The sequence below is a fragment of the Platalea leucorodia genome (assembly GCF_965183815.1).
Source record: "Platalea leucorodia genome assembly, chromosome: 6".
Classification (NCBI taxonomy): Eukaryota; Metazoa; Chordata; class Aves; order Pelecaniformes; family Threskiornithidae; genus Platalea; species Platalea leucorodia.
The window spans coordinates 19,763,974-19,778,209 of NC_138828.1; the positions used below are offsets into that span (position 1 = coordinate 19,763,974).

The 14,236-nt window shown below is 37.4% G+C and overlaps 1 protein-coding gene across 5 annotated transcripts in view; it reads right to left on the reverse strand.

The window, feature by feature from the left end:
- Positions 1-14,236, reverse strand: part of MAPK10 (mitogen-activated protein kinase 10) — a gene marked incomplete at both ends in the record, with an annotated part of 106,174 nt that overhangs the window by 70,412 nt on the left and 21,526 nt on the right. For 2 of the 5 annotated variants that reach the window (XM_082316568.1, XM_082316566.1), the window contains one exon: positions 3,582-3,751. In XM_082316568.1, coding sequence (XP_082172694.1) covers positions 3,582-3,751 — 170 coding nt within the window. Of the gene's footprint in view, positions 1-3,581; positions 3,806-14,236 lie in introns of those variants that run through there. The other 3 variants (XM_082316565.1, XM_082316569.1, XM_082316567.1) reach the window with 3 other exon arrangements.

Consider the following 14,236-nt stretch of genomic DNA (forward strand, 5'->3'; position numbering starts at 1 on the left):
TATAAAGAAAATTATTTTGTCTTTGATGCAATTTTCAGAATAATCAAGTGAAAGCAAGTCCCAACTTTTTTCATAACATCATTCCCTGCTTCCCATGCCTGCTTCTGTTCCACAACATGAATTATTTTCCACTGAAATTTCCTGCTTATGTTAACATCTATTTCTAGAACTGTATGAGAAAGATTTCAGTACTCTGTGGCTTGGCCTAGGAACCTGCAACACCAGCTTCCAGAGCAGCCTGAAAAACGTCATGTCTCTCCTCCATCTCCCTCTGCCTCTACAATTACCTCTTGGGCTGCAGACAGTTTGCCTGTCCAAGTATATCTGGGAAGGTGCTAAGGCAGCCAGCATGCTGTGCACATGGGATCCCACATCCGAGTTAAGAGGGAAGCTGTGGCTAGCAAGTAGAGTTTGGTCCTGAAGTTAGTGCTGAGGCAGTCCTTGGCATGGAATTTCTTGCACCTGATAGTTACTGAGAGATTTGATGTCCAATTATTGAAAAATCTATTATTAAATAGGCTCCTTTTTCTCAAGATGTGGGAATTACTATTGTGTGGCCAAGTACTTGACAAAGCAGAAAAGTCATCAGCAGTTCAGCTCTTCCAGCATGGGGAAGACAGCATGGACTCCACTTGCCAATCTGCAAAAATTTAAACTAGTCAAGAAGCGGGCCATTGGCTGCAACTGCTGGCAGCATGTCTTGGTTTCAGCTGGGATAGAGTTAATTTTCTTCCTAGTAGCTGCTATAGTGCTGTGTTTTGGATTTAGGATGAGAATAATGTTGATAACACACTGATGTTTTGGTTGTTGCTGAGCAGTGCTTACACCAGTCAAGGACTTTTCAGCTTCCCCTGCTCTGCCCGGTGCACAAGAATCTGGGAGGGGGCACAGCCAGGACAACTGACCCAGACTGGCCAAAGGGCTATGCCATACCGTATGACGTCATGCCCAGTATATAAACTGGGGGAGTTGGCCAGGGAGGAGCGATCGCTGCTCAGGGACAGGCTGGGCATTGGTCGGCGGGTGGTGAGCAATTACATTGTGCAACACTTGCTTTGTATATTATTATTGTATTATTATTATTTTATTATTACTACTATTACTACTATTCTATTTTATTTTACTTCAGTCATTAAACTGTTCTTATCTCAATCCATGAGTTTTCTCACTTTTACCCTTCCAATTCTCTCCCCCATCCCACCGGGGGGCAACATGAGCGAGCAGCTATGTGGTGCTTAGTTGCTGGCTGGGGTTAAACCACAACACAGCAGCTCAGTCCTGAAAGGGTAGTTAGCATTTATCAGTAATACTCTACCTTTATCACTCCCTAAAACCAGATGTTGTTATGCACTAAAGCTGCCTCCAGTAGCTGGGTAGCCCATCACTCCAGCCAGACAACAGGTAGTGTTCTTTTACCTACAATTATCTGGAAGGAAAATCTAGAAATAGTGCATGTTATGAGAAGTCTGAACCTAAACCCCTCTGAGCTATCCCACCTGTGTCTGCCCTTAGTAGAGGGAACAATCAGAAATCACCCATTTCAGCTCCTACACTTCTGCTAATTCTGGCACTAAGAGACAGAATTGCATCCCAGATCTGTTACACTTCTCGAACAGCAAGTCATTCAGTATAAACAGATCCATTGGATCTAAAAGAAATTACAATCTAGGTTTTTCTCACTGTTTTCACAAAGGCACTCCTCATGGCTATTCTTTGCAATAGAACAAGATGAGCAGGGCAAAATACCTCCCCCACCAGAGCCAGCAGCACTCCACAAAAAGACAGTTTTTCAGTATATTTTTTTCCTTAAATTAATCTGCTTTTTCTAGATGTAACCCTATATCCATCAAAATACCTACAGTTTCTAATTTACTATGTAAACTTATTATTATTACTATATAATTATTATTATTATTATGCAAGTAGAAACCTAGACAACTGACGATATTTTTTTAACATGTATTGTCTTCCCTACACATATTTATCTCTACAATTTTTTTCATTAATTCACCACTTCACCATTGATTCTTCATGCGTTGCTCATAGTTTGTTAATGTATTTCCGGTAAGTTATGCCTCATGACGGGTAGATTACAATGTAACACATACTAAGAAAAAAGCTCATTATCTTCCCCATCTATCATGTAATACTTCTACAACTGTATCATCAAACCATAAAAGGCCTTTTCTGGCCTCTCCATGCTGCTCAGCCATTTCAGGGGATTTGTGTTAACTTTCACTTGAACTTAAGTGTCTTCTGATTTGATTTTCTTTCCTAAGCCATTCTTAATTTTTGCCTGTCAACTTAGTATGAAAGATGAACTCACAGGATGTTATTGATTTTATTTAGCTTAACTTCTATGTTTTTTTGCTGCTCATAATTGATCATTACAGCAATTCAGTTGTAGAGAGGTTCAACAAAATCTGATTTTCCTCTAAAACAAATAGAGGATAGTAAGTAGGAAGAAAAAAAACATCTGTTGCTATATATGGAAGTGGACAAATAGTGCAAAATGAACATTAATAGTATGCAACACAAAGTATGTTTCTTTCCCAAAGCTGATTTTAAACCAACCTTTAGCCCTTTTGTGTTTAAGATATGAAATAAAGTACTTCATCATTTAGAACAATCTCTGGACTTGTGTGGCCCCAAAGCATACTAAACACTGGAAGTGACAGACTGAGACCTAAGGATGCGTTGTTAATTGTTGTTACACTGCCAATTATAATGCCAATGCCAATGATCAATGGAAGCCCACTTGCCCCTAGATTAAAGGAATCTGTTGCTTTACCACTGCCTCCAACTGTAAGGTAACACACACTACATCAAAGTCAGAAAAGAGCAGTGATAAAGATGACAGATGGAATAAGACTTCAACTCTGATCAAGTTATAGATAAAAGATCGCGTTAGTTACCCTAATGCCTTGTAATTAAACAGGTAACAAATGTCTACACAGAGCCATTTAAATACAAGCCACTGACGTTTAAGAGCCATCTCTAAAAATGCAGAGGCAAAAGCCAACCAGGATACCACAACTCTTGAACACAATAATTTAGAATTCCATAAGCCTTTTGTATTATTTAGGAGAGCTACGGAATTTGTGTCTTTTGTTCGCATTATTCACATCACTGCAACATCTCTTTTAAGAAATAAAGGAAACATTAGCAGTTACCTCAATTTGAAAGGCTTCCATTCTGAATACTTGAGAATGCTATGGGATGTGACAAGTTTCCATATTGCTCTCAGTGACTTTTACCGTACAAAGACTAAAATTACAGAGTTTACTTTGGATATTATTTGCCCTGCCTCTGGAAATAGTGCCACAGTTGTTAATTATGATAAGACCTTTCTCCTGCTTTCTTGCTAGTTACATTTTGCTATGTAGAGAAACAAACCTAGTGCTATCATTCTCACCAGCAGGAGAATTTATTAGCGAACAACTAGGCTCCTTCTGCCTCAGGATGTCTGTTGCCTGACTGTTATTTTTACAATTTTAGACAATGTCTGTGGCTAGAAAACTGTGAAGAAATGCAAAAGGCAAATCCTATTTAAAAGCATAAGAGAAACTGCTGATACTTACCAAACTATTCCCTGAGCCCCAGAGCCAATAGGTTTCAAGTTCTGGTAGCGTTTGAGAACTGTGAAGGTTGAGTCACCTACTTCCACACTGTAGAACTGGTTGTCAACTTTGCTTTTGCTCATGTTGTAATGTTTGGCAATATATGACACATCCACTTGTTTCCCAAATCCCTGTTGTACAGAAGGGAAGGGGGGAGGGAGTGGAAAAAAACACAGAAACCAAGGCTGGTAAAACATCAGAATACTGATAAAACACAGTAAGCCTAATTTTCCAATATAAATTCTTGCCATTTTAGGCTCATTGTCATAGATGTACGCGAATCCTCAAAAGCTCTCGAAGACTCTATCAAACCCTCTTTCACCCAGGAAGTAACCGTAAAAAGCCACTGATGAGAGAAAGCTAGTGAATTCTCCAGCTGATATTTGTGACACAGTTACTCTCAACTACTGGTCTCTGCTTGCCATTACTGCTGCTTTATGACTACTGGCTTATGCATTCATGCTGATTCTGCCCTCATTTGTATTGCAACAGAGATCTTATTTTAAAATGAGAAGACTTACATCCATGTAGAAGTGGGACAAGAGACATAGGAATTAGGGTCTTCATCATTGGTCAGACAGAGCAAGTAAGTCTATTCACACGAGCGCTAAAACTTTCCCTGAGCATATGATAAAGGCCTTGAGAACCTTTCAACAAGAGTTGCAACAGAAAAACAGCAGTTTATGACACAAGCCATGACCTGACATGGCTCAATATCATGGAGAGTATTCAGTAGCTCAAATCTTCCCAAGTTCTGGGTTCCTATGGATAGAAGAGTTGCTTTCGTGACCTGACAAATGCATTAGTCCTAAGCAAAGGCTAATTTTCATGACACAAAGACAAGTTACTGTAAAATTTTTATGCTTGCATTGAAGCTAGCACTGCACAGCTGTAACTTCACTCAAATTTGTAGAATTACTATGCAGAAAGTTACATTATAACCATTTTATGACTACTAGTGAGCTCAGTTCCCTGAAGACTATGGAGCAAAGTATATAGTAATTTGAGATAAAAATAAGAATTTAGCATTTGTAATTTAGTATTCTATGCTACATGATGCTGAACACAGGATGCAAGAGTTCAACATATTACAACAAATCAGTCCTCAAGTAGCTGACAATTCACTTATGGAAGTCAAGACTTTTCAAATGCCTTCTATAAGGAGAAGCAAAAACCAGCATGCCTGTGCATTTATTTTCAGTGCTTACAAATGCAGCTTCAAAATTTTCTTATTTGCTATTGCTTTCCCCCAAAAAATCTGAATAATCAACCATGTTATGTGACTATGGACTACTAAGTTGAATTTTGATGGAGCAGGGAAAAAGTTGATTTGGAGAATATTATTTTTTCAATTTAAAAGGACATCATTCCGGTGTTCCACAAAGCTGGTCATTAAAAACAGATAACTGACCTTGCTGAGAACTTGGATTCTCAGGTTTGCCTTAGGACGATTAATATTCTTTTTGTGTCCGTTATCTCATGGGAAGGCCCATTGTCACTGGACAGCATTAGTTAATCCTAACCACCTCACTTAGAGACTTTGAAACATTTTAATAAATGTAGACGTTCATTCAAACAGAAAACCTCATTTCAGAAGAGCAATTAGAAACATTACATTTACCTGTTAATCAGACACAAGGGCAAGGTTGTTTTTGTTTTTTCCCCCCGAATGCAGAAAGTGAGAGATTTATGGACACTGACAGAGTGCTAAATTTAAGCTTACAGAGAGTGAAATGACTCTGAAAGAGGTTTGAATTTTTCTCATCTGAAGAAAGACAGACTAGATCTGATTCACACTGTGTAGCCTTTGTCTTAAAACTCCTTCCATTATGAGAAGAGAGATGCATAAATTTGGCTAGCTCAGCTATTCATACCAGACCTGGAATTGAGAGGCTATATTTTAATAATATGCTCCTGATAGACAGGAAATAATCACAGCTCTCTCTGGCTAGACAAACACATTTGCAGTGTGTTTTTTTTCTGATGTCTTTATCAGAACAACGCAGACAATATTCAGCATTAACACCCGTTACTCTGAAACCAATGTCATATAAAGTGTCAGCATAAAAATTGCATTCCTTAGTGAGCCTGACTTGTAGCCAGCTCCTCTGGAAGTACAGATACAGCAATTTTTTTAAACAAGCCAGATGACTGTATTAAGGCCTGGGTGAGCCAGGCCTGCCATAACTTGTTTGCATCCTCACCCCTGAGCTACCCAACAATTCCTCACGTGATACGGAGCTACATGGGAAAAGATACTTTGTCACTCTACATTTACAGTCCCCTGTGCATCAAAATTACTTGCTTTTAAGTTAGACTGACCCCGTGAACTACTGGCCTTGGGGATCCCATGTTGCCTACAGTGTGATTTCTGAACTACTGCCGTTCCAGCAGGTGGTTATTTTAAATGCAGGAATGTCTTAAAAATCAATTAAAACACCTCAGAACCACTCTGTAGTATCTCAGTTATACAGATAATTAATGTGTGCAATCGCTTCAGTCATTTCAACAGCAATTAAAATGATGTTGATCATTGGACACAGAAGACCACAACCTGTAAGACCTGGTCAGAACACACAAGTGTCCTCACGAGCAGCTCTCCTCTGTGTAACACAGATTGTTCTACGATGATCTGCTCCTAACTGTAAGTGAGTAGGAAAGGTAAAGATGACTGTTTTATTTTTTCATAGATTTTTTTTTTCTTTTTATATTAATATTTTTCTCAAAGTCTGTCTACTTAAAAATCTGTGAGCCATAAGGAGCTTTGACAGAAAATATCAACACTAAGAATTATTTATAAAATTCAAGACAGGCTGATTTAGTTTGAAGTTCACTCCAAGCAGCATGCCTCCTCTGAGTGACAAACACTTCAGCTTTGTGGATAGGCAAAACAGTCTCCAGGTCATCTACTAATTTGCCTCCTCCCTTTAAACCCACACTGCTGAAAAAAAAAAAACCCCCAAAACAAAAAAACCACAAAAAAACCCTACTCTCTATGTTTTGCTGATTTTTACCAAAGCCTAAATAAGCAAAATTCAAACACAATAAGCCTACTGCTTAAGCCTGAAGTATTGCTTACTTTTATAAAAACCAGGAGATGAATAACTATCCTTATCACCATCATAATTTAAATCAAATCCCTAAATCAATGAATTAACAGCATTATTGGATTAATCACATTTGATCAGATCCTCAAACCAAGATGACACGTAATCAAATCATGAATCATCTCCAAGTTGATACAACAGCCAATTCCTAAATGAGGATGAGGAAAGGGCAGTTTTGTTTCACTCTGCAATTAAGCTAAAAAAGCTTTTTCCACGAGCAAGGAAATTCACACTCTTAATAGAACACATCAATGTGAGTTTTAGTTTCAAACCCTGATTAAAAGGTGCTTCTCAAAGTTTTCAGATCCACATTGCTGATCTTAAAGAAGCCTACACACTACATTTTGGTCTCATTCTGTTACGTTCTCAGTGCTCACTCAAACCCCTTCCAGAAGCCTTGGTGTTGGTATAGCAGTTACTATCCCCTTTCCCCACCCTCCCATCTACACCATGTAAGCTACTTCAGATTCAGGTTTTACTGCATAATGCTTACAAATTCTGTACTGGCAGCTTAACTTAAAGCTTTGATTGTCTGACAGCAGAAAGGAACACAGGACTAGGAATTTCCAGTATACACCCTTCTGTATACACACCTAAAACAAAAACTTCTTTCAAATTTGATTGATACTGGCATCTTAAGTAACTAGGAATTAGCACTTCATTAAGAATTAGCTGGGGAAAGGGAGGGTATACATACACATGGCGATCAGGTTTACTTCTTAGGATATCATGGTAAAGATGCACAGGTCTTATATAGAAAAGTGAATTTCACTGAGTTAATAAATTTTCAGGTGAACTACAAATGAACTTGGGCAAGCTACAATACTGGGGCCCCAAAGTAATAGTAAACATTGCAAGTGTGAAACAAAAGCAAATTTCTCCATCCTTTTTGCTTTGAACAAAACACATCTAGTTTCTCAGACCTCTGTGTAACACGAAGGATTATTCCTCAGAGACAAAGTATGCATTGGACTGCCATTTGTTCTTGGTTTCCATAAATATTTGGACAGTGCAATTACATTGCTTCAACACTGTCCTGAACTTAACTTTCATTTCACACGTACAAGAATGCACGCACCATTATTTTCACTTTCCGGTATCTAATTGAAAACTTCTAACACACGCCTAATGCCATTCTCTTTCCTCTATACTGAGACATTTAAGAGAAAGAAAAGTTTTTCAGTCCTGAAAACATAGCTATCTTTGTTGGGTCACTTAAACACATAGCCATATCTGCAATGATTTTTGCTTAATATTCCAATAACTGGGGAGGAGGAAAGAAAATGAACTGTCAAGACTCAAGCATTTGAGATGAAGGAAAAGGATACTTGCGCCATTACTAAATACTTAGAGAACGCTTATTTTGCTTTCAAAGAACAATTATTTAAAAATTCAGTGAAACTCAAATAACTTACTGCCTCACACACAGCTACAAGTCGTTCTCTTTTCCTTTTTTTGTTTCACAGCATAGAGAACAAAAGAGAGGGTTAAAAAGCACAACAGAAACAAAATTATGTTATTTTCTGTATTATGAGGTGAACTGTTCCCCGATATCCCATTTTATTTGTCCATTTCTACCCCATGAAAGAACTATATGTATTATATTTCACTGACAGACCTTTGCTTCTGAACACCATTCCTCCTATTATGGATGAGCCTAAAATATCACAATTTCTTACAGCTCAGTATCTCATACATCTTAGCTTTTATAAATACAAACCATGCTAATGGCAGTTTAAGCTAAATTGCTCTCCTTTGCATTTCCAAGACAATGAGTGCTGTCAGAGAGTCTGTTACCAGGCATCAGCTGAGGGGAAACTTTACCTCAATATTAGTATCCTTCCCTGTCTGCACACAGAAATACCTACAGGAACACATCAACTTTTAAGGGTGCTAAGATTCAAGGCTACTGAAAATAACTAAATGACTGCACATGTGTGAATGCAGGCAAGGAAAAGAATTAGATGGAAGACTGAAAGGCTGACTCCTGATTTGCAGTTGGCACAGCACCCAAAGGTGAGCAGAATGCAAAAGAGAGGATGTTCTGAGCTAGCAATCACAATGTCTCCCCAGGAGCCCCCACTTCTCCACTCCATCTCGGACAGCACCTTTCAGAGGTGGATGCCTTCAATTCCCTCAGGATCCAAAAGGATAATATCTTAAAGCTACAATGTGACCTTAAAAGTCAGATGTTGAGATTATACAAATTGAAATTCTGAAGCATGGTAAAATCCTCAGAGTCTTCTTGCCAGCTCCAAAAATGTACATACAGGCAAGCCCTGCTCACCTGTGTGCATCTGCTAAGTCAACAACGCTATTCATTTAATGGCTATCCTCCCACTTGTACAGCTGTAATTTTCTCGGAAGATTCAAGTGCCAGAATTTTGGGATGAAGAGATATTTACTGAACCCTCTGCTTTGGATTTAATGGTCACAGGTTTTGCTGTGTAAATTTGGATGGCTACAGAAGCCACCACTTGAGAAACACAAAGTATCTTTGCAGAGAAAGGCCTACTAAATTATTTTTCATTGTGTATTCTGTATATGCCACATTTATGGCAGAAATATTATCTATTTTTTCTCACCATAAAGCCAAACTTCTCACTTATTCTGGCTTTCCCTGAACTCAAAAGTCCATAGATGTCAAATCTCCTGCAAAAAATAGTTTTTTCATCTTGTGTGTGTGTTTGGGTGTAGTATTACAGATTTTTATCTTATCAATCAGCCACATCATGTCACAGTTCCCCATTCTTCCAACTCATTCCCATCCTGTAAGGACTGTGTTAGTCAGTCATCCAGTCTTCCTGATTTTAGTGTGTTTTGACTGGGATTTTTAACAGGTTAATTCTCTGCCTTCTTTTAATCTCTCTCCAGCAGTCTTATCTTAGCCCCCAGACACAATCTACCCGCCTTTATGAAGTCAGCCTTTCAAGTAGCCAACTGACCCTTGCAAAAAACTCAACTTTAATCGATTAATCATCGATCTTTTTACTATATTTGCTTTGTTCACTCTATTTTAAAACATCATATTAAAACAGTCATATTAAAACGTCTTATTAGGTGGAGTACAATATTCATAAGTGCTGATTGGGTCTGTTGGTTTTGTTTTTTTTTAAACACATTGTCCTTGTTTAACCTCTTCTAACTGAGAAACCAAAAACCCAGCAGCTTCAGAACTGGCTCTTATCTAGTTCTGATTACACATGAAGCAGCAGGACTGCCTTCTGTTTCCTTTTAATCACTATCTACTCAAAACACAAAGCAAAGCACTATTTACGTATTATTCACTTGTCCTCTACACGTTCACTGATCTTTAACTACTTTTAATTGCTTCTTTCTTACAGGCACAATATTTTTGTAGTTCATTTATAACTGTGGTATCACGTGTTACTCAGAAGTCACTGTGACCCAAAGGTGTCTGCTTCATTCCAGGCCAGACTTCTAAGAGATGAGCAATATGCGAGTATCTGCACAACAAAACAACTAGTTGAAAATGATTCCTCAGTTCTCCTGATGCCTGAAGAATTCAACACTGACACACAGGTAACATCCAACCCTGGTCACCGTACCAAAGAAGGTAAGGATAAGAAGACTGATCAAGAAACAGTGAGAGAAAAGATTCCTTGAGAGTGAGGTTTCTTTATGGAGAGGAACTTAATCAGTGATCCAAATGGAAAATGTAGCCAAAAATAAATACAAGAAAGAAAGATTTAAGAGTAGGTGAGAAAGCTACGGTAAAGATGTTTGGAAACATCTCATTCATGCACAGCTGCAGAGGTAGGAAGCTAGCAAAGACAGTGTGGAATTGTGTCCAAAACAGAGGAAAGCAATGGCAGCAGCCACATCTAACTTGCAGGAGAAATGAGAGGAGAGGAAACACTGCAGTCTGTATTAATCAGTTTGTTCTGAGGCCCTAGGTTTGAAAAAGAAGCAATAACATGGGAAGAAGCAAGATACAATTAAGATTAGGAAAGAGAAATGGGATCACTAAAAGTTGGCCAAAACATCACAACACTAAGAAATGAAAAGTACACTCAATTTATCAACAGTAGTGAAGGGAACATAGAAGCAGTGCATTAAGAGCATAGAAGAGCCAAGATGGGATTAACAGCTCCTCTTTATTTATTGCCTATATTGATAATACAGTATATTTCAAATGGTTTACACTTCTCAGGAAACTGGGATTACTCTGAAATACTGGGTATTGTTTAAGAAGCTTTCTTCTAGTACACAAGCAGGGCAGCAAGAAGACTGACTCCATGAAATCCTATGCCCCAAGGCACATCATGGCTTCCTTTAAGAAGAAGGGTAAAGAAGCCGCATGTAACAACAGTACAGATGAAGTATTAAAAAATTAAATTTTTCAATATAGTTATATAATTTCAGTATTTGCTGTGAAGACAATAGCTAATGAAAAGATTCTAACTTTTATAAGTAAACACTATAAGGAGCTGAATAATTTACTCACACTTTTTATTAGAAATAAACAGCTCTTGATACTACTAGAAATCTAAGGTATAGGTCACTGTTTGTTGATGGCTTATGAATACCAATTAATTTCCCCTTGGATAGAAGGCATAATTATAGGACATTCTGCATCAAGACAGTTTTTTAAACTGTCAAAGTAGTAACTCCATCCAATCTGATTAAAGCATTAGTTTTAATTAAAGTGGTTTATCAAAGTTGGAATAAAATTAAAAAACAGTCCAGATGAATCAACCAATCAATGGAGAGCAATGCAATTAATAAAGCTGGTCTTTTCTGTGTGTAAAATGAAAAGTTTTCTAAAATCATGTGATTTTTAAATGGTCAATGATGCAATATTGCATCTAGGAAGTCTGTACACATTTTGTTCAAGACAGGTAAGCATGACTGTGGAAACACAGCAAGTTAGCAGAATACAGGGAAAAAAAAAGATGTCTAGAAAGAAATGAAAGTTTTTAAAATCTTTTTGGGTTTTTTTGTTTGTTTGTTTGTTTTTTTTTTAAATCACGAATTGAGTAGAAGTTTGTAAAAATACCCTTGACATGCAAACTAAAATTTCAGTCTAAGGTTTTCTTTTAGTGGCATCAGTACAGCACCAAATCCAATTTCAGTATGCAAAAACGCTGATATTCTCTATCTGGGACATGAAATTGTTTAAACTGGGCAATAAAGACTAATGATGATGTTGTACCAAAGAATTAGCACGTGAATGTACATTCCTGATTCACATTAAATGTTTTCTTAACATGCATGCCCAGGTCCCTGATACCTCATTTCAGTAATCCCATGTCCTGCATTTCTGTTAAAAAAATTATTTTTTGAAGCACTACAGAAATACTGTGACATACCAATTCTAGTAATAAAGATGTGTTTTTCAAAGACAAGAAAATTCAGGACTACTGTTCCGAGTAAAAAAATTATAGAATTGTATTCTAAGTAAAGGTATCCTATGTAGCTACAGTTTAGAAAACTGGAAAATTCTGAAAGGCTATACATGTCCTGATGTTGATTAAAAAAAAATATATATTGAAAAACTAAATGAATGAAAACATGGATGAAGCATTCAGTATCCAGACATTGTTAGCTATTATTCAGCACTTCTTAAACTTTCATGTCCTATTCTACTCAGAATATACTACTCTGCATTATGCTGTACTTCAATAAGAAAACTTAGAGATATCAGCCTTACAAGAGTCTAATGAGATTGTATAAACCTAAAGAAGAAATCTTCTTGTCCTGTCTTTCTATTATAATAGAAAAGCAGATGTCCTCAGCCTTAAAAAAGATAGCTGTTTCAGAACATAATTTGGCTAGCAATGTACAGTAATGCCAGACTTAGGTATTTTTATACTGCAAAGGGCAGGGTGGTGGTGGAATATTTACCCCACTTATACTACTGAGTATTTCTCAGGAAAGGCTTGTCTTTTTTCCTTAAGTTGGAAATCCTTAAGATTCTATTCCTGATAAATTAGCATTTCATCATATAAAAACTAGTATATTCAGTGACATAAGCTCTGTGTCAAGAGGAACAGCCTATAATTAGGTATACGTCACTTTCTTTCATAGCACATAAAGCTATGCCTTTTAGGCCATGAGAGAGAAATCGCCACAAAATATTTATTACAAGAAAAACATGTCCACAGTACTAACAATCATTGGAGCAGTCTTCAATATTATACCTTTATAAAAGACACTTCAGCACAACTCTATATTTTGTAGAAAGTCTGCAGTCATGCACAAATTCCAAATGGAAGCAGGACTTCTATTCTATGTGGTAAACACGAGTCACAAAATTGCAATAGTCCATTGGATAAACTATATATTCTACTACACCATCACTAGAGGCTTTCATCTTAACAAGTCAACAGGGCAGGATCGAACTATACCACACTGACTTTTTCTGATGCCTGTTGCATGCTTACATAGGAGAAATAATTTCTGCACTTGTTGAACCACATGAAAAAATTATTGAGTTGAATTATGTTCACCGGAAACTACATTTTTGTGGTCTGTTGTCTAGGTACTGCTGGGATCCTTGTCAGTTGTAGACACCTCAAGATTTGAGTGGCAGTATATGCTTCTTGCTGATGATAATCATTCTGCTGTCATGTCATCATCTTTTGTTAACAGTAGTTTCTGAACCTCTTAGATTTACTGATTCAGCAGATAGCAGTTTCCCAAAGGTACAAACAAACTCTACATTTAGAGCAGAAGAATTACTAGTAAATCACAGGGCAGTTGATTTCCACATTAGCATTATAAATAAGCATGGAATAAACAATATTACTACCTGGAGACTGTTGAATAGTCTCTAAATAAAGATCTGGATATTTGGACGAAGTATTGCCAGGATACAGATATAACCCACATCCCACCCTATGCAATAAAAATGAACAGCATCCATGACGGCTAGGGTCTTAATGCAACAAAATGCTTAATTTAGCAACTGTTCTTGTACTAACGCTAACTGTGTGCTTAGCTGTTATTTGGACCACGGCCTGTCTTTATGGAGACAATAAATTAACATGAAGCCTGAACCAGCTTTTATCCTCAGGAAAATAAATCTGAAGATCTGAAGACCTTGAAAAGGTATTTGTGCGATAAGTGCTTGAAGGATAGAATCCTGTTTCCTGCAATGTCAGGATAGTATCTCTTGTATGTATTTATTGGATGACTCCTCTTTGGGTACCTGCTGTAGTCATTAAACACAAATCAGCTTCACTCAGTGATAAAAATTCATCCAAAATGCCGTTGATTTCATCATATATGCTTTAAGAAAAACATCGTAAATATGTTTGGTTCTGTATGTGCCTTTGAACACCTTCTAGTAGGTTAGGGTAACAGCAGAGGAATAATTACAGCGGCATGTTTCCACTACATCAAGAACCCAGAGTGCACTGACAGAAAGTGTTGGCTATACACGGTCACACACTGATTGATGCCAAGACTAGAGGAGCACTGAACATAAAAGGAAGTGATTAACAGTACCTTTCCTCTGCACGTGTAAAATAGAAATGTTTCTGT